The sequence below is a fragment of the Fistularia commersonii genome, chromosome 1 (assembly GCF_037954325.1).
Source record: "Fistularia commersonii isolate RoL2024-O1a breed Wild chromosome 1, RoL_Fcom_v1.0, whole genome shotgun sequence".
Classification (NCBI taxonomy): Eukaryota; Metazoa; Chordata; class Actinopteri; order Syngnathiformes; family Fistulariidae; genus Fistularia; species Fistularia commersonii.
This window is the reverse complement of record NC_141284.1, coordinates 19,845,995-19,865,858: the sequence shown is the minus strand read 5'-3', so window position 1 is coordinate 19,865,858 and position 19,864 is coordinate 19,845,995. Positions and strand designations below refer to the sequence as shown.

Below are 19,864 nucleotides of genomic sequence, written 5' to 3'. Positions count from 1 at the left end.
AGCAAATGTGAAGCTCCTCTGCAGTTGACATGAAAGCTTGTTTTCTTTCACGCTTTGGGCGCTGCAGTTGATGTTGTCGTCCCGGTGTGAGTTCTGGCAGTATGCGGTGAAGGCCCTGCACCGGCAGGGCTCTTTGTAGTAATCTCTCCACCGTGCTGTAAAGTGTCCGTTTCTAAAATACCAGAAGGTCGATGAGATGTGTGACTAGCATGCAGTCGGGCAGAGAGACTGAAAGTGAACGAAGGGTCTCCTGCTGTGCAGAACGCTGGACATGAGGTTCCCAGCTAATGTGTGGTAATGAGCTTGTGTGTGATAGTACCACTACATGGCACGGTGGAAATCACTCTCCAACTCCTTTTCACGCCATCCCACTTTCCTGTTGAACTGGCTGGAGTTTTCCATCGCACCCCGGGCCGGCCTGAAAACACACATCTCCCATGTCTGAGACCGGAGAAACCCTACAACCGTGTTCTGTAAGCGGTCAGCTCAATGGAACCCACATTATCCAAATATTGACTTTACTCACTCTGCATGGAGAAAAGTTGTGAGCTTAACACTTGAAAGGGTGTTTTTTCCCCGGTGGATTTTCTGTCGCTGTTCTCTCTCAAGGAGTTTGGCTCCATCAAATCAAGATCGTAACACCAACTCCGAGTCTCAACAGCGGCGTGAGGTTTATTGGACAGCTGAGTGTTTTAACAGAACACACTTGTATTGAGCGAACAGGACATCCTCGGGGATGTGCCTCCTCTTTGATCATTCTCTGAGCCGAACTGTATATTCCACATATGTTTAGAAAGATTCACAGCTCTGCCTGTGTGGATGTGGATGTTGAGTGGAAGGGAAAGTTCCCGTGTTTACCCTGACTGCCACATGTGGAACTTCGGGTGGAAGGTGACCAACGCTTTTGTCTTTTACGTCATTTTCTGTAGGGAGATTATCCAGCGCTGAGAGGTGACCTAAGAGCAGAAGAATATTGTATTTCATACCGGCATAAGAGATTCCATCGTTGTTTGTCCTACCTATTAACATCCAACAGCGATGCCATCGCGCTGCATGTCGGAAACAGGATGAGGCAGAAGCAGGGCAGAGGCCAAAAGCCGCGGTGGGATTTCACTTCTATTAAAAGTTGCAGAAACGGAAAAGTAAAAAACAAATTCAGAGGAAGGAAGTTCAGTCCTGGTGCACGCTGAATGGGATGGTCTTATATTTTTATGCCTTTGTATGCCCTCAGCTGTCCATGCTCCTCACATAACTACATAAATGCTTCAAAAGGGATTAAGAACTCGCAGGTAATCAGCACTGCAATAATGGCTCCTCTTTCAGTGGGATCTCAGCTTGGGTTGGGGGACATAGTTGGTGGTCATGTGTGACAAACATGCATCCGCTCGTCTACATCTCTGGGGCAGATAACCAGAAGCACTTTTTGTGTGGTCGGGCGGTAAAAGCGAGAGGATTTATTCTTCTTTTTCTTCGGGCTGCTCCTCTCAGAGTTCACCACTGCCGATCACCTGCCTCCATCAAACCCTCTCCCCTCACACTCACTCACTTCCTGTCCCCCTTTCCTCCAGCTGTAAACCTCCGCTGGTATTCCTCCAGACCTCCTAGCATCCTTTCACCCAGATCTTCACCATCCTTCCTCTTTACACGTCCTTTCCATCTCAGTCTTTATCTCCAAAACATCTCTGACGGACATCTTGATCCTCTCCATCCTCCTCACTCCCAAAGAGGAACCTCCACACCTGCATCTCTGCTGTCTCTTGCTCTGCCTCCTGTCAGTGTCTCCAAACCAGACGCCATAGCTGCTCCCAACTCCATCTTCTACACCTTTCCTTCCTTTCTGGCTGATGTTCTTCTATCACTCCTGACACTTTCCTTCACCTGTTCCAACATGCTCACGCCTTGTCCCCCTCTGTGGACACAGGTGTAATTAATGCCAGAATTGTTCCCCAGCCACCCAAAAATCAAGGCACCGTGAGCTGATGATCCACATTTACAGACAAACATGTGCAATATGGAGTGGGAACAGATGGATCATCCTCCACCACTCTTCAGATCTGAAGAGCGATCAAAGATGGGAGCGCAGGCGAGATCTTCTCTTCTGCGTGACCACGGTGCACATGCAAAACAATGACGATTAATTTGACGCCAGTCCTCGCCCTTCTATTTCATATTAAAACCTCCTCTGATGAATTTGCAAGGGGGGCGGCTTTCATCCCTTTCCACTTATGTGGTGTTTTACTGTGTGTGTGTGTGTGTGTGTGTGTGTGTGTGTGTGTGTGTGTGTGTGTGTGTGTGTGTGTGTGTGTGTGTGTGTGTGTGTGTGTGTGTGTGTGTGTGTGTGTGTGTGTGTGTGTGTGTGTGTGTGTGTGTGTGTGTGTGTGTGTGAGAGAGAGTGTTATACCCATTCAACACACACTCTGATCTTTTGTAGTCAGAAGCGCCAACATGTGGTGGATCACTTAAACCCGGATCACCCCCACGCACGCACAAGATAAATTGGATAATTACATCTAGACAGTTGCTTTTATTGCTTTATTCCCGGAGTATGTGGCAGCCACTACCCTCCCTCGACTGTTTTAGAGGGGGCGTAGGATAGACAAGGACAGTAGACATACTATTAAGCGACAACAAACAGGAACCTAGGTGTGTGTGTGTGTGTGTGTTTGTGTGTGTGTGTGTGTGTTCATGCTGGTAGCATCGCTCAAGTTGAGTTGTAAAAGTGTCGAGCTGCGCTGCAATGGGGCCCATTACGGAAAGTGGGACGGCACTCGCTTCTCAGACATGCTGTCATCAGCGGATAGCTCCATGGTAACAACAAAGGGCCGGGTCTCGGTCCCGTCTGTCATTCAGTCGGGCGTGCAATCACCCAGGAATGCGTTTCTTCTTCACAGAGCGCCAGTTAGAATTCACTCATTAGCTTTGTACGTGTTTGCTGTTGTCGCTGGAAACTTCGCCTCCTGAGGAAAAGCGCTCTCTTCTACATCTCGCTCGTGTTATTTGAAATGTATCATCCCTCTGAGGCTTAGATTGCACTGAGGCTGAAGCTATTTTTATGGGAGACTGTGAAAGTGGACAAGGGCTGTTTTTCTGGAAGGCCAGATCGGTCCCGCCTTGCTAATTTCCTCTCCTCGTTTTGGATTTTGGCAACCTTGGCAAACGCCAGGCGAGAGATAATTGGATTTACTAGTTCTCATAATCAAACTTCGTGTTTATTTTCTTTGCCCCCAGACTACGGTCCATTCAAACCCAGCTATCCACCCTCCTCGGGCTTTGATCCCCGACTGTGAGGATTACAACAGCGAAACCTCACCTCGGAGACCTCTTCTTTTTAGGCAGCTGTACGAGATGTGAACATCTTCAACGTTTTCATTTGGGAACAGTGCTATTTGAGTTTGTAAACGCGCGCTTTGCTTTTTGGTGGATAACTTTCAGATTGTGTTTGGCGCAAAACCAGGCAGACACGGGATCCCAGGTGTTATTTGAAGTAAATTTGCGAATGAGCCCCCTTTTTCATGTTTTTCACGTCACATAATGCTTAATGGATTTCAATGGGGCATCTGTGGTGTCTATCCGCAAAGTAATACCAAAGCGTTTTTGAGACAGTATCTTATGGAGCTCTCTTATAACCATCAGATACTTTCATCCATGCTAGTTAGGGATGGTATTACCCTCACTTGGTTGGTTGTTATTACCTCGAATGACCACGTTCATCTCCGCCAGACTGAAGTTCACACCCTCAGAGATGTGAGTTTCTCCAGTGTTGATTGGATTCGGAGTATCCGCTTTCAATTCCGCCTTTGAGCGCACATTAGATGTTACTGACTGTACGTGCACTCTGATCCCAGCAGCCGGTAATCTGACACACATCGCCACGCAGCGCAGGAAACACACAACCACAAGTGAACGGATCACCGTGGCAACGACCCCGCTGACCCAGCCGGCCAAGCGGGGACGGTCCGCGGTGATTGGCTCAGAGCAGATGGCCCCCGATCGCAATCGCAACGATGATGATGTCATGCATTAAATTCGGGATCAATTCCATTCAGCTTTGTTTCCTCCGGCGCCATCAGAGGCAGGGGGCGGGAGGAAAGGGCCCCTCCGGATCCTTTTTGCCTTAAGCTCCACCCGGAAGAAATGCCGACGTTGCAGCGATGTCACGTAAAGTGCGCCGGTGGCGTCGGGGTCCATTGTGCGAGGGTTCAATTTTGATCCTGTGTTGTGGAAAGGCTCCGAGGTGGTCGAATTTCCATACTGTGTGAACGGGCTCCGGTGGGTCCGTGCTGTGAGCCGGAGGGCCCGCTGTCCTCCAGCCCAGGAGAGCTCGCCGCTACCGGAGATGTGTGAAAGTGATCGATGGGTAGGAATGATTTAGCGCGTTTGGTGTGTTTGGCTGGTTTATTACCCACCCGTCCCAGGAAACTGCTGATTCAAAGGCTGCCAGAGCCCAGTACAGCCTGAATATGCCTGGGCGAGGGAGGCCTCAGGTCGGCGCCACTATTACTTTCCAGACCTGGTTCGGTCGAATTGTTCTACCGGGTGTTTATCGCTAGGGCAACCAGGGTCTTCTGGAGCAGTCGGTGGACCTCGAGGAGGGAAGGGGCTTTCTTTCCCAGAGCCGCCGCTTGTTACAAGGTTATGAAGTGCTGTTCCCAAAGCGAAAAGTAATCGTGATTATCGAAGCACAATGGTAGTTTTCATTCCCGGTTTCACTTCCGTGTATAAGAGGTTTCACAAGAGCGGGTCACATTACTCCCGCTGACATCTTCAGCGACAAAGTGCACAAATTGCAATCTTTTTGATTTTGAAGGCAGGTTCTTGTATTCTTGACAGTCAGTCCACCGAAAGTTCAGATGGGTTTTGATCAGTGCCCAAGAACAAAGATAAAGAGAAATAAACATTTCTGCCCGAGCCTGGATTTATTCATGTATTCACTGGAACCATCGCCGTCAGGACTCTTTCCTCGTCCTAGAACCCAAATGAATTGCTCACCCGGTAATGAATTGTCATCGGCCGTATCTGGCACAAACCCCCGTGCAATGGAGGCTGTTATTGAGTTGCTGTTCCCGCTGTGCTTTTGTGCAGCTGCATTGCTCACAGCTACCGATATTAGCCTCCCTCACACTTCTGGGAAGATTTCTCCTGCAGGAAAAGGTGCCCTTTGTGTGTGTGTGCGTGGTGGGGGGGGGTGTTGTTAATTCATGATTTTTGTTTTGTTCTTTAAATCTTTCGCTCTGCTGGCTCCCTCTTGCTCCTGCAGCGCAGACTCACTCACCCCACATGTCGCATTCATAATGTTTTTCAGACAATGGCAATAAGATCATGAGCCCATCATCAGCTCAGCTCGGCTGTAAATGTACGTCGTTGTACTGCACCTGCTGAAAAGGCGCTGTCCGCTTGGTGTCAAAGCTCTGGACTTTCCCCAGCTCTGTGTATTTTATAAAAGTGACTCACATAGAGTGTGTGTCAGGAGTGAGGTGCTGATTTGGCTCTGCCCTGTTTGACGCCTTCAAATCTGATCATTCAAAAAATCAATAAATGGCTGCTGTCCAAGTTACAGTAGTTCTTTGTTCAAAATCTGTTGCATCTTTGGAGAAGACTCAGTGGCTCTGTCTTTTTTTCCGTGCATATGAAGAAGTGGAGATGTACGAGGTGGAGGATTTTAAGTAATGAGGATCAACAATCCAGAGTAACGGAGGAGGTGGAGGACTGGTGGAGAAACAAATGCAAGGCGGTCGGAACAGGTGGAGGAATGTGTCAGGGGTGATGGAAGGGTATCAGAAAGGTGGTGAAGATGGAGGTGGGAGAAGCCGTGGTGTCTGGTTTGGAGACACTGAGGAGAAGACAAGAGGCAGAGCTGGAGGCAGCAGAAATGAAAATGTGGGAGGTTCCTCTTTGGGAGTGAGGAGGATGGAGAGGATCAGGAAGGAGTCCAACCGAGGGACAGCACATGGTAGATGTTCTGGAGATAAAGACTGAGATGGTTTGGACATGGACAGAGGAGGGATGGAATAGATCTGGGTAGAAGATGCTGAGGTTGGCGCTGCCAGGCAGAAGGCCTGGAAGACCAGAGAGGAGGTTTATCAATGCAAGGAGGATTGGGTGATTGGTTGATTGGCTGTGGTGCCTGAAGGGAGTAGGCTTAGCACTTTTGTTTAAGCAGACATCACTGACGACGTATATACTTACACTCTGGTCCCAGAGGCTTAGACACAAGTCTTCTCTCCAGAAACACCAGTTGTCTCCGCTTCCCTTTTTCTAAGGGATCCCTGCGTTTGGACGGGTTTGGCTTCTCGGCTCAGAGAAAACCGTCATGTTTGTCTCTCTTTTTCTCTGCGGCTTCTAAAAATGGAATCAGGATTCTTTACCCTGCATGGGTAGCAACCAGCTTCCCAGGCATGTTTTCCTGGAGGGGCTGCATGCAGGGGGTCCCACAGAAGTATTGTCCAGCCTAGTGGCAAGTGTTTTCTCCTAGGGATCGGTGGCAGCAGGACGATGTGCGTGTAATTTGCTGGACAAATGTACATGATGCTAACACGCCCCCATCTTTTTTCATTTCCCCTAAACGACAATGCTTTTCTAATAATACAAAACTAATCACACATGCATACCAACACAATGATCGACAAGGGAGCTCAGGTCTATTCTTAGCTTTCGCTTTAAATAATGCAGCGCTTGCAGCCAGAATGAAGATAGCATAGACACACACACACACACACGGATTGCACCCACCACACTGATTCAGGTTGAGCTCTAGAGAGCTTGGAATATCAATTCAGTCCAGTACAAATAATTCAGCCAGAGCCCTCACAATGAGCGGGGATAAATAAGCAGCCTGCTGACAGGCCCTGTGAGGGGTCTGCCTCGGAGGCGGAGGCTTCTGCTGCATCACAGCACATGGTCCTCACAGACCTCTTGCTCCCACTGTCAGCTCAGCTCATTTGGAGCAAAAAGCACCACTGGCTTCTTCACCCAGCTACTATATGAGCTAAAAATAAAATCATCTGCACTAATTAGACTGGCTGCAAACTTGGAAGGAACCCGTCTGAATTTTTTTTTTTTTTTTTTTTAACATCCCCTTTTTTTTTTTCTCACATGCCTTCATCTTGTCTTGTGTGTGTGTCTTTCAGGCTCTGGATGTGGACCGCAGTGTGCTATATAAGATGAAGAAGTCTGTGAAGGCCATCTACGCCTCTGGCCTTGGTGAGTCCGGCTGGCCCTTAGGTTGGGACGGCCATTTTAATATTTCTTTTCTTTTTTTTGGGGGGGGGGGTGTTTTTGTTGCGTGTGAGAATATCCATTTTTGTGTGTGTGTGTGTGTGTGTGTGTGTGTGTGTGTGTGTGTGTGTGTGTGTGTGTGTGTGTGTGTGTGTGTGTGTGTGTGTGTGTGTGTGTGTGTGTGTGTGTGTGTGTGTGAGAACACCACACCATCCCTGAACACCTTGTGAGCCAACTTTGGCTCTAAAATGTTCTGGTGGAGTAAAATATAGCAACACACACTTTATGGCAGTTTGTTCCTCTGCTAGCTGGTGTGTGAAAAACCATCCGGTGTGCAGGTCAGCCTTGAGCCCCACCCAGCAGTTCTCCGGGGCTGCTCAGAAGTAAATATTGAACCAGGTACTAATAGCCATCCTGAAAATGGCCCTGAAGGAGGATAAGCCATTCCTGTGGTGAGCATATGTAAATTTCCCTGCAGCCCCCGAAACAGCCCGCAAGTTCCTGTGGTGGAAAACCACCCTGAGTGTGTGTGTGGTTTTTTTTTGTGCCGATTGGCCACACCAGTGTGTCAGTGTTGGGTGTTTCCAGTGTCTTTTGTTTGGTCTGCCTGACCGAACCCCTGCTGAGAGAGGGAGGGAGAGAGGAAGGGAGGGAGGGAAGGAGGGAGACTTGAACAATGTGCTGAGCATGTCTTTTTCCAAACAGTGTGCGCTCTGTTCGGCCAGAGGGACAGCTGTCTGATCCAGACCCTCAAAGGAACAGCTGGGAGTACACACACACACACACACACACACACACACACACACACACACACACACTTTTATCCATGACCGGTGAGGCAAGGCAACATTGATGTCCAGTGTTTTCACTTCACTTGACGTGTACCTCTCAGTCCGCATGCATGGGACCTCTGGTGCTCAAGCAACCTTTGTTTAAGTTGACGTTCTCCATCAGAGCCTCTGCAGGTGCTTCAGGCAGTTGTGAATTGTTTTCATCAGCAACACCTTTGGAAGGAAAGAAACCAAAAGGAATCACCCTCATGAGGGAACCAGTGTTCTCTACTGTTTACAGTAGAAACAGTGGAACCACGTCTGGGAATTATTTACGCTTTAGCCAAGAGTGGCTGGAAGTAACTGGCATTGGTTAAATGTCCTGTGAAATGGCCACAAAACTGATTGAAGGTGATGTAAATGAAAGTCTATCACGTGCTGTGGAAGGCAAAGAGCCCCCGACCCTCCGACCTTCTGCCTCTCAGCAAGTGCATGCAGTCCTTTGGAAAATGCCCCGTTAATCCTGTTGATTAGCCAGCCACAGCAAAACACAGAAAAGAAAATGTCTTGAACTAAAATGAAATTAGCTTGTGTGAAAAAAGGAATACAAAAAAACATACATCTGGTAAGTCCCTTTTCTCACTGTGGGAATGATTTGCAGCTTCTTGGACCTTTCCAGGAACAGGGTCTTTTCTTGCATTCAGACAGCAGAGGAACCTTCAGTTCTTAGAGCCATCCGAGCTCCTACTCGGAGGCAGGGTGTTTTTACGGCTAATTAGAAACTCGTGCGACGTTGGTACTTTTTGGAACTCATAAGCTGCGCGTAGAGACACTTCCTGTCCAGGCGCAATAACAAACATGGTGATTATAAACATCAACAATGGTCAGTTGAAAATGTGGAGTTGGAGTCATGGCAGACTCTGGATTCAGCCATTGTTGGTAGAGATGGACACATACAAATCTGTGTAGGAGTCTGTTCAGGAATCATTCTAAGTTTTTAACCCAAAACTTCATGTTGGAAACAGGGGCATAAACGTTCAAATCGTTCCCTTCAGGTCAGCATAAACTTTACTCCTGAACTCCTCAACCAAAACTTAACAAGGAAACACAGTGAATGTAAACTACGCCCCCCAGCTACTGTTCTATTGGGTGAGAGGCTCCGCCCCTAGTGTCTACCACAATGTCCCCCTTTTCCGAGATCCTATCGAAGTTTCTTCGACAGGTTGGAGGCGAGTGCCCGGACATGATTCACTGATGTGAACAAGACCGAAGGGTTACTGCCTTTGGATTACAAGAGCGGTGGCCTGGAGGGCAGAAATTGACCCCCCGCTGAGATGATTATGGGGAATGGGGGGAGAATATGCTTCAAACCTTACAGACAAAGAACACTTCCAACATTCCCAGAGTTACTTAACACAGATGAGAGGTAAAATGAACGATACCGAGTATTTCTTCAATCAGAATTAACAATCAGAGAAATTTCCAGGTACCATAGTTTTGTTAGTTGTTTCTTTTATATTGAGACCAAGTCAGCCTTCATTAGAAAGAATCTGGTTCACCAATGTTGCACACAGACGCAGAAATAATGTCATTCTTTTGTTGGGTAAGTAGAAGTAATTAATGCGTTAATGGTTATTTTCTTTACCCTAGTGTACAGGTTGTGAGCCTCTCGATGTCACGCCAGTAGGACATCACAAGTAACGCAAGCTGTTTCGTGTCAGTAAACCCCAAACAAAGAACATTCTGATTGCAAGAAGTAAACGAGGCGTAACTTGAAGATTCTGACACTTGTCCGGGCCATTAGCCATCGTACACTATCTCAGGCAAAGCTGCACCTTTCTCCCAAGAAATTAAAAGCACGGCCGCTCCTTAATGCACTCCAGAGAGTATGCTGGAAGAGGCTTGAATAATGTGTGCACAACAGGGAACCTCGCCACCAACCGCCTCAGTGCTCAGAATACTCCCCTGACAGGGTTAGCTGTCGGGCCAGAAAAACCATGAAAAAGGATATTTTCTGGCTGTGGGGAGTGTGGCAGAAAAAGAGGAAGAGAAGGGTCAGAGACCAGAATGCAGAGATGATTGTTTGTGTTGAGTGGCCCCGTGCTAAACAATGGCTGAGCCAACAATGTATGCTTTATCAGACAGACTTTCCATTTGAGACTTTCCAAATATGACAGTTCTGAAGACAAGTGAGACAACTGTCAGGATGCAGGGTATGGATAAATAAAATAGCAGTGGTGTCGGAAGAAGCGGGAGCTGATCAAGCGGTGGTGCTATGGCAGCCCTGCCAAAGTAGCTCAGCAGAACACAACCAGAGGCAGACAAGCGGACGCCGTGTTTTTTCTTGCTGCTGTATTGATGGGCAGGAGAACTGGACGGAGCAGCTAAATAATGCACCACTTGGCCCACTTTGGATTGGGGAAAGGCAAAACTCCGACATCTGGACTGTCCATGTCCTCGGGCTCGCTGAGGCGCAGACATCCACTCGTCCATATGCATGTTGGACGTTGCTTTCTTTCCAGTGAAAACCAACCCCTGCAAGGTTCAATTTTGATGAAGTCGATGGATGTTTGTGTGAAAGGGAGACGGGGAACTTGCACAACGGAGCAGTTTATTCATGTAGATCCTAGTAAATCTGAAAAAAAAGAATACAAGTCCATTGGATTTAGTTCTGAACACATTTAAAAATAAAACTTACAATGTCAGTAGACCTTCCTCCCGAGCAGCTTTCATCTAGGAAACAAATCAAAATACAAGAAGGGTCACTGGCACTTTTTGAAATAAAAGTAGTTCAGTGCTTCAGCTGTTACCTTACCATTCGGTCGGATCAAGGTTAAGTACCAAAATGCTGCTTTGCAAGTGATCCATCTGAATTCATCCTGCAAACCTGTGTGCAAAGAGGCGCTGGTTCCCATGGGCCTGCTCTTATCTACACGGCAGGGTTTGTACGTGCACGCCAGGTTTGGATGTCAACAGTGTTGGGAATGTGGTCACTGCACAGAGATGAGGAGAGACAGTAAAACCTCTGCTTATGAATTTAATTCATTCTTTGACTCCGTTCATGAAACAAATCAGTGTTTCCTGTTGAAATCAATGTAAACCCCTTTGATCCATTCTCCAGCACCAAATAAATACAGCACTCTTTTGAATCTCTTTTATGGTTTCATTTAGGCAAAATCATTAGAAGGAATTAATGATAACCTTAATTATTTCTGTTTCTGGTGTTCTTTCTCTTCTATCAGTTATGTGTTTCCTTCAATAATCGTCATGCAAAAGTAAAGCCTCCTGGCATATAAGAATAAGAATAAGAACAACTTTATGCATCCCGAAGGAAATTGTTGTGCCAGAGTTTCAAGTAAAACATAACAATAAAAGATAATAGTAGGAAGGAGGGAGAATAAGAAATACAAATAAAAATATAAAGTGTCAAAGTCAAGGCTACAAAGTGTTTTATGGTCTTGAAAAGTACAAAGATTTGAATATTCCCTTCGGCAGAAGGAAGAGGAATTCAAACGTCTGATTGCCTCAGCTAGGAAAGACCTCCTGTGGCATTCAGTATGAGACCCTCGCTAACGCTAACACCATCTCCAGCAAGCTGTCTTTCATTCATCCAAACTAATGGTCACTTTTCTACTTCTTCTAAGATTTGAGACCTTTCCCTGGTTAACGAAGTTGTCACTTTAGCCACATCAGCTGTCTTTAGCGCATCTTTGTTCTCCAGGATTGTACAAATGGTTGATTTACCCATGTCATAGTGCTTGGTGAGATCTGTAACACTAACGCCGCTCTCAAGTTCTTAACCTTTTTGGAGCCATGCTTACTGGAAAAAAAAAGCACAAATAGTGTTATAACAGGAGAGCACAACGATGAACGGTGTACATGCGGAGTACCACGCACAACTGCCGCCACATAACAATGCCACAACTCGGAAAGCCGGAGTTTGTCTGTTTATGTGTCCGTGCACCGGGGCTTGATCGCAGGCCGACTCAAAATTTGATGCAAAACTCTGTTCGTAGGCCAATTTGTTGGTGATTAGGGGTGTTGGTGAGCCCAGGTTCTGCTGTACCAAAAACCTGGCATTGAAATTTACCGGCTAAATCCGATGTATATCCCAGTATGTCTTTGGCTCAGGTCTGGCCTGGTAGTATATCACCTTAGCCCCTGGAGTGAGCCACGGAGAGTGGCATCACCTCCACAGCATTTGTAGTGCTTTATGGGATCGATCACGCGTTATATAAGTGTCGGCTTACCCTCCCCGATGGAGTGTGAGGAGGGGAGACGTGGAGCTTGAGGCTCCTCTCAAACTGAGCAGGGTTGCTATTGCAGAAACCACATCATCAGCATGGTAAAACTAACATGTCTCATGTCAGTCTAATCCCAGCTCACGTTCTGGTGTGTGGGAGCCTCAGAGGGGAAGTCTAGGCCAGCCTGCTATCTGCTGATTAGAACCCTGTGTGTTTTGGAGATAGACCGAATGGGTCACTGAGAACGGCACTTTGTCTCCTTAGGATGTAAAATAATCACCAGGAGTGTGTTTGAGGACGGAAAACGGCGCATAACAGGATATTAGTTTGTCCCTTTTTGCCCGCCGTGACCGTGTTTGTGGCTTCTTCTGCTCTTGGGCTAACGCAAGGTCATCGTTTCTTTTGTCCCCCCCCCCACCCCGTTCACAGCTGAACGTGGCAGTGAAGGTGGCTGAAAGTTGAGACTTAAAAAGTGTCCAAAAATATATGTGTAACAATTCAATTCATAACAGCTGATAACTGTGTTTGGGCTTTCTACACACTGAAGTTCCAAACTTTGTGTCTGATTGAAAATGTCAAGAACTATAATGAAATTACTTAATGCGCCTTTTGTATGACAGTGGAATTCATCTCATGAGCCCCTTTCTTACTGTAGTAACTTAGCAGCTCCTAGAAGCTTTTCAGAAACCAGGCTGTTTCTCTGTGCATTGGGTCTGCAGAGGAACCAGGGACCATAGATCTTAGCTCCAAGAACCATCTTAGGTCCTACTCTGAGGCAGGGTCTTTTTACGGTGTCATAGGAACTCCTGTGCTTGGTGTTTGGAAGTCAGAAGCCACGTGCACATGCACATATTTCCATAATGGTGTGAATAGTTGTGTCCACTGAGAATATATCGCTACCCGTCAGTTTTTCTGCCACATTTGTCCTGCAAGAACTCCAATCTCTCCCCTTCTGTTCACACACACTCCGCGCTGTGGACGCTCAGGTCCTGAAAGCAGCAACGTGCAAAACTCGCTCTACTCGGGCTCTGGAATTTTCGGAGAGAAAACAAAATTGGATCCGCGGATCGAGTTGGCGTCCATTAAGCTCCGAATGTTCTTACAAATTTGGAGAACCTATAATCTGTAGCATAAGTTTCCGTGGCGCCGTCCTCCCGTCTCTCCGCCTTCCACCTGTCTCCCTGCCACGTAGCAGATGAAGAACTGTAACCAAGTGTCGGCGCGGCCCGATGAGCTGCACTACGAGCCGCTGTGTGATGTGTTTAGGTCACGTTACAACAATTACACTTCTTTGCTAAGCAGCCCGGGGGTGGGGGGGACACACACTGTTTACCCTTGTCAAAATAGTTCTTGTGTACCACTTGAGTTCAGGAGCAGGACGCTTCCCTGCTGGCTCAGCGCCTGGCACAGCCACGCCGAACAGCTGGGGACAGTCAGCAGGTGTGTGTGTGTGTGTGGGGGGGGGGGGGGCTCTCCGTCACTCAGCTGTGTTTTTTCATGTCCACGTGACAATGTGGATTTCATTTCAGTTGTATGTATTACTTCAGTACGAAAAGCCTTATTCATACATTCATACGTGTGTGTGTGTGTGTGTGAACAGTTCAGTGTCTATTCGTGTTTAATTCTGGTCGAACTATTTTCATGGCAACTGGACTTGAGTTTCTTCTCTCGAATCTGAAAAGTTTCATCAGCTCCAATGGAGTTTTCCGTGTTTACCCGACGGGGGCGACGGTTTCCACGAACTGCGAGCTCTTGTTGAGCTGTTGGTGTTTTGCAGAAACCAGGTAGAACATGGTGGCTGTGCTGATGGGGGCGACGTTAGGGGGAACAACACACACTTCTGGGGGCTTCTCTGAGTTGGAATATGAATAGGTACAGCACAAAATTCAGATTGTGAGCAAAGCGGAGAAACTTCAGATCCCTTGGACTGAGGCTCAGGCGGGATCAGTGGTGGACCTTCCAGGGTGAGGATCCTGGCATATTCGTGTGCCCTGAAGTCCACCAGTCCACGCTGAACCCTGCCATCAGGATGAGCTCCAGCGCCTCTTCACCCAGACGGGAATGAGTGAAAAAATAAATGAATGAATGAATGTTGTTGCACTTGAAGGCATCAATTTCAAACTTTTACCACTTACACTCAGTGGAAGTCCAGCGGTCAGTGTTGCTGCTGTGGAGCGGCGTGGTCCTCTTAGAGAGATAGTTCTGCCCATTCCAAAGATAGGATTGTGTGTGTGCGTGTGCGTGTGTGTGTGTGTGTGTGCAGTTATAACTTTTATTGAAACTTCATCTGTTGCGTCAGCTGATGACTCAAGGCTCGTGTTCCAGTCGGCTGACATGCTGGACATGTTGAGACCGAGCCGCCTCTCCAACGGGCTCTTGGTCTTCAACCCCCCTGCTTCTCGACGTGCCCCGGTCCTTCCGTCGCTCTTGCTGGCGCAGGTGTTTCCCTTTTTTCCGCAGGGACGTTGAGTCACGATGCCACTGCAGGTGTGCTTTTATTGGTGCCGTTTGCATTCTTTAAGACACCCCAGCTCCCTCCAGGTAGCGCCTTCCCCATCACCCGGCTGACAACAAGTCTGTTCTTTCCCTCCGAGCGTTGTCACGGCAACCGTCCGCTGCGCCCAATTTCCCCGCTCCGCTGCCGGTGGGGGATTTGGCTGTTATTGGCCACCTCGTCCGGTGTGAAGGACGTTAAGTGCAATCCTCCAGGCCGCGTGGTGGACAAGGTGGCTTTCGGACACCGTGGGCGGCGAACGCCGACGTTGTTTTGGGTTGTCACTTTTGAATTCTTCATTTTCCTCCCTGGAACATCTGTGTCACAACGTTTGTGGCCTCGGCGCCATTATTTCGCTGTCATCCCACCATCTGAATGATAGCGTGTTAGCAGAGGAACCAGAGGCACTGATTTTAACACCCCCCCCCATTGTTAATTTGCATATTTCTCATTTCCGTGTCTCATTAGCAGGTGAGGTGTGTGTGTTACTTTCAAATTGAGATTAGTGGGGGGAAAAAAGGTCCCGGTGAGACAGGGCGCAGGGGTTCCTTGCCTTTTTAGAATTCAAATGTTGTTTCAATATTGCTTAAATAATTATTAATAATTTTTTTGACAACTGTTTCCCACTCGCCCCCTCCCAAGATGAAAATCTCCAACTTTCACTTCCAAAAATTGAGTGTTCAATGGAGTGTTTTTTTTTTGTTTTTTTGTTTTTTTTAACCCCATGCATTGTTGATAACCAGTAATCGATTTTTATGTATTTATTTATTTTTTACTTGTACCATGGAGTTTGGCCAAAAATGACCCAAGCATCTTGTTTGACATTTTCCAGCCCACGTGGAGAACGAGGAGCAGTACACGCAGGCCCTGGAGAAGTTCGGAGAGAACTGCGTATACCGGGACGACCCCGATCTGGGTTCGGCTTTCCTCAAGTTCTCGGTCTTCACCAAGGAGCTCACGGCGCTCTTCAAAAACCTGGTGGGTGTGCTCTCTGGTCAGGGGTTTCCATCCTCCCAGAGAAGGGAAGACTTCAATTGTGTTCGCTTTGACTCCCGACTTTCAAATCACTGTCAACATTCATCGCTCGCATGTTTCTCCTCGCCTCCAGTTTCAAAACATGAACAACATCATCACCTTCCCTCTGGACAGCCTGCTGAAAGGAGACCTGAAAGGAGTCAAAGGGGTGAGTCTGCGGCACCTCTTTCCACCTGATAGCCCGGCAGGAACTGGAGAATTACAACCGATTGGCGGAAAATGTGCTGAATCGTCTGCTAGCCCCACAGACGTGCTGCATATTTGAATTCTTCTAACCTGAACGGAAAGCACCAGAGCCGCGAAGAAGAAGGGGAACCCAGTCAGACCGATTGCTCCTGTTTCGATGCTAACCGCTAAATACATGTTAGAATGACTGACGGTTTTTTGGACTGACTGTCATGAAATAACAGACGTAGCTGGACTTTGCAGAGTGACCTCACATCACGGGGGTTCCTGTTTCCATTGTTAGACAAATACCATTTCTGATAGTGAGTCCGATAAGCACACCAGAGGCTGTGATGCAATGAGGCCGCTGTTGTGGAAGGTTTCCATCACGGCTGATGGGAGCCGCCGCTCTGGGGACTGGAGCTCCGGACTGGCGGATGCTGCCTCCGGCTCTCGCTGTGGAAACCTGGGCTGCTTTCTGTTTTGCTTCTTTTGTGCCAAGACATCCTTTGCGGCTACGTCATAGCATAGGTGCAGACTTCTCTTCTACATGGAAGAAGCGTCACGCAAATCACTATCAGATTGCGAAACCATAAATAATGGCACAACTAATGGTTTGTTATCATTAGATTATGTTTGTCAATGCAAGTCAGTCATAATGTTAGATGTGTGAGCCCAGATCATCATCAATTTAAGATTGTGAAGGCTGGGAATGTACTATTAGTTGTCTGTAATATGATTAATGATAATGAAATGTTCTGTAAAATAGTGCAGAAACACGATGTTCTTAGTGATAGATGTCTCTCAGTTTTAGTCGGAACAACAAGGACAATGGTCGACCCTGACTACAGGCTTAGTGGATAGATGATGAATGAATGAATCCTTGCAGTAGTAAGAAAAAGACATTTTAGGAAAACAGGATATTGACTCCGAGGCTGAGCCCAGACACAGAGCTCTGTAACGTCATAGTTGCTGCTTCCTGTCCACGCCGGCCTGCGACCTTTTACTCCTGCCGCACATGATTGGCGCCGTTCGCCGCCGAGGTATGATTGGATTAAGTGGGCCCTCTAATGAGACCGGTTGCCATAGAAACACCAGTTGTCCCTGCAACCGAGCCGTTATCGGGAGCCGTCTACCTCTCCTGTTTCTTCCTTTGTCATTCTTTTGAATCCACTCGGCGTTGCCATGGCGCCCCCCCCCCTCCCCGACAGTTGCTCACATCTGTAATGCCCGAGCGCTTATTGCTCATTAGCCCCAAAGACATGGAGCTAATTAGCTGCTGGTCATTTTTTAAACACACGGGTACGTACACTGCTGTTCTGATGCCACTCGGCTTAGAGGCCCAGGCTTCAGTGTCCCTGAAGTGATGGATGACGCCTGGTCTTAAGTGCTCGCCTTTCCCTTACTGCTCACACCTCCACTCCCCGGAGCCTGTGAAGGCCTCGTCCTTCCTCTCCCTCGGTCGCCCTCCTCCTCCTCCTCTTTAACTCCCAACCCCTCCCATGGGAAGCGCCTGTCGGAGGCGCAAGCCGAAGGACCCGCAGACCTGCTCGACAGGCCGAGGTGACTCGGGATGATGCGTCGGGCTGATGTGGGTGTCCTGGAGGCGAGGGGGAAGAAAGAGGAGGAGGGAGCGGAGGTCAGTGCAAGGAGTCAATGCACGAACACAGCTAGAAAAGTGACAAGCTAGAGAACAATCTCCGGCTCTTTATAATGGCTCAGACCTCAGGGTGTGGCGGCAGCATTCGCTTCTACTGTTTTCAATATTTTCACTCCACTGACTCCAGACTTTTTCACGCTGCTCGCTGTGATGAACTAATCCGAGGGGAAGCAGCTAGCGTTTCTGAGAGCAGCCCGCCTCCCCATCATTCGCCGCCCCCATCCACGGAAATTTGGGATATTGTGTGTGAAGAGGTCATATGACCTTGTCTCCGTCCGCTACCTGTCAGTTTCATTCGTAGCGAAGTGAAGCGCACGGAAAAGCTGGAAGTGCTTTGGAGAAATGAGGGTGAAACACTCAGCGACCCATGGAGAACCTGTAGCGTCAGAGATGTGAAGACGAACACGCACAGAGCTGGTCAGGAGTCTGAACACAATGTTTTTTTTGTTTCCTGCATCCCTGGCGTGTTTGTTCAAGTTAGAGGTGCAAAGTGGGGGATCTCTGGGGTTTTTGGCTATGGGGAAAAAAAAAACCAATGTGATTTTCCACACAGCTGGTCCCCCATTCCACTCACCCGAACCTCAATAGAATTCAGACTCAATCACCTTTAAATGTCCTTTAAATGGTCAATTCTGGGAGGAAATTGACCCTCCTGGTGTTTTCGGGTCAGAAATACATTCTCTAGCATTTTGAATCCAGTTTGGTGACGAAGGAGAGAAACAGCAGCAAACACAGGGACGAATTTGAATTGATACATTTCAGACATTCGTCACGGTGGTGGGGGAAAAAAAAAAAACCTAGGAATGTGCAGGAGGAGCGATTCCTCTCTGACTTGTGGACGGTGAGGAGGAAGAGGTGAGATGTTTGAAAGGAAAGGCTTTGTGAAGGGCACGACATTCCTCCTCCTCCTCCTCCTCTCCATTCATCCACAGTGGGAACCGGAGCGTGGCCCTCAGAGGGAGTGTCCTTCCCTGTGCCTCGCTCGGTCCTGCCTCTCTCTGCCCAGAAATGAATGCGTCCGGTATTTTTAGCCATTTTCTCCTCTCGGTTTCCTTCCTCCTGGCCGCCCGCTGCCTTCAGATCCTGGTCTGTTCGCTCAGCAGAATCTCATTGCCATCCCTTTGTCCGCCTTCCTTCTCTTCTCTGTCTGACACACACACACACACACACACACAGTTCACGTGGTGGACAAGATTTTTTACTTGCATTATGCTCTAAAGCATTTTCATGAATAAGAGTAATAAAAAAAAAAAAAACTCCACAGGATAAAAAAATTTGGATTTGTGTGATTGACAGATCATTGGCATACAAACAAATCCAAATATATTGAATCCAAATATTTGTATCGTGTGTGTGTGTGTGTGTGTGTGTGTGTGCGTGTGTGCGCGTGTGCGCGTGTGTGTGTATAAATATATACACACACGGTATACATATAGAATGCACGCTGCAAAAACATACAGTGAAGCCTTGACTTACAAGTGCATCTTTTCCAAGATATGAGCTGTCTCTCAGTGGATTTTATTTATTGATTTGTTTGGTTTGTGACGCGAGCCGAGACCAGAGTTCCGAGCATTGGGCTCACACCACCTGCCACCAGGTGGTCCAGCGAGCATTCAATTCATGTGTTGATCTCATCATCCCTGTTGCATTGCTGTAGCCTTTTTTTGGCTTATTTTGGAAAATGTCTTGGTTTTTAACCTTTGGGTCCTAAGAAAATGAAGATAGATATTCTTGGATATAAAGCATGAAGTCATGGAAAAAGATCGCGGCGTGCGTGTTGTGGATTTGTCCATGAAGAGCTGGAGAAGTTGTCGTTAGCGAGTGTAATATTTTTTTGTACAGTAACTTTTTCTTATCTAAAAATAAAAGCGTAATAACATGGGGGCTAAAGTGGAAATTGAATCAAAATACACAAGCCCGCTAAGTCATGGACTTCATCACAGAACCCATTCAGCTCCTAAGTCAAGGTGTGACTGTAAATATATTTTTGAAGAGGGCGGCGTGTCATTTGGGCTTAGGGCGCTGAATTCAGAGTCTAATAGCTAGGGGAAACAAAGGAGTCTCTAAACCTGCTGGTCCTGGTTCCTGCAGAAGGTGGTGAGGATAGCCAGGATGATGGCGGCCTCTTCCGACCCTGCTGAGGAACCCTGGTGCAAACCAGTAGGAAGGGATCATTAGCATGTAGCTAGCCATAGCTGTGATCTAATATCTAGACCCCCCATTGCTAGATAATTTCCTGGGAGGAAAAAAATCTGTCTCCCGTTTGCATGAAGTCACGCTC

The 19,864-nt window shown here is 47.7% G+C and overlaps 1 protein-coding gene across 2 annotated transcripts in view; it reads left to right on the top strand.

Moving 5' to 3' along the window:
• asap2a (ArfGAP with SH3 domain, ankyrin repeat and PH domain 2a) overlaps nucleotides 1-19,864 on the top strand; it is a 42,489-nt gene that overhangs the window by 8,375 nt on the left and 14,250 nt on the right. For both annotated transcript variants that reach the window (XM_086153552.1, XM_086153545.1), the window contains exons 2-4: nucleotides 7,128-7,200; nucleotides 15,556-15,701; nucleotides 15,832-15,906. In XM_086153552.1, coding sequence (XP_086009678.1) covers nucleotides 7,128-7,200; nucleotides 15,556-15,701; nucleotides 15,832-15,906 — 294 coding nt within the window. The remainder of the gene's footprint in view (nucleotides 1-7,127; nucleotides 7,201-15,555; nucleotides 15,702-15,831; nucleotides 15,907-19,864) is intronic.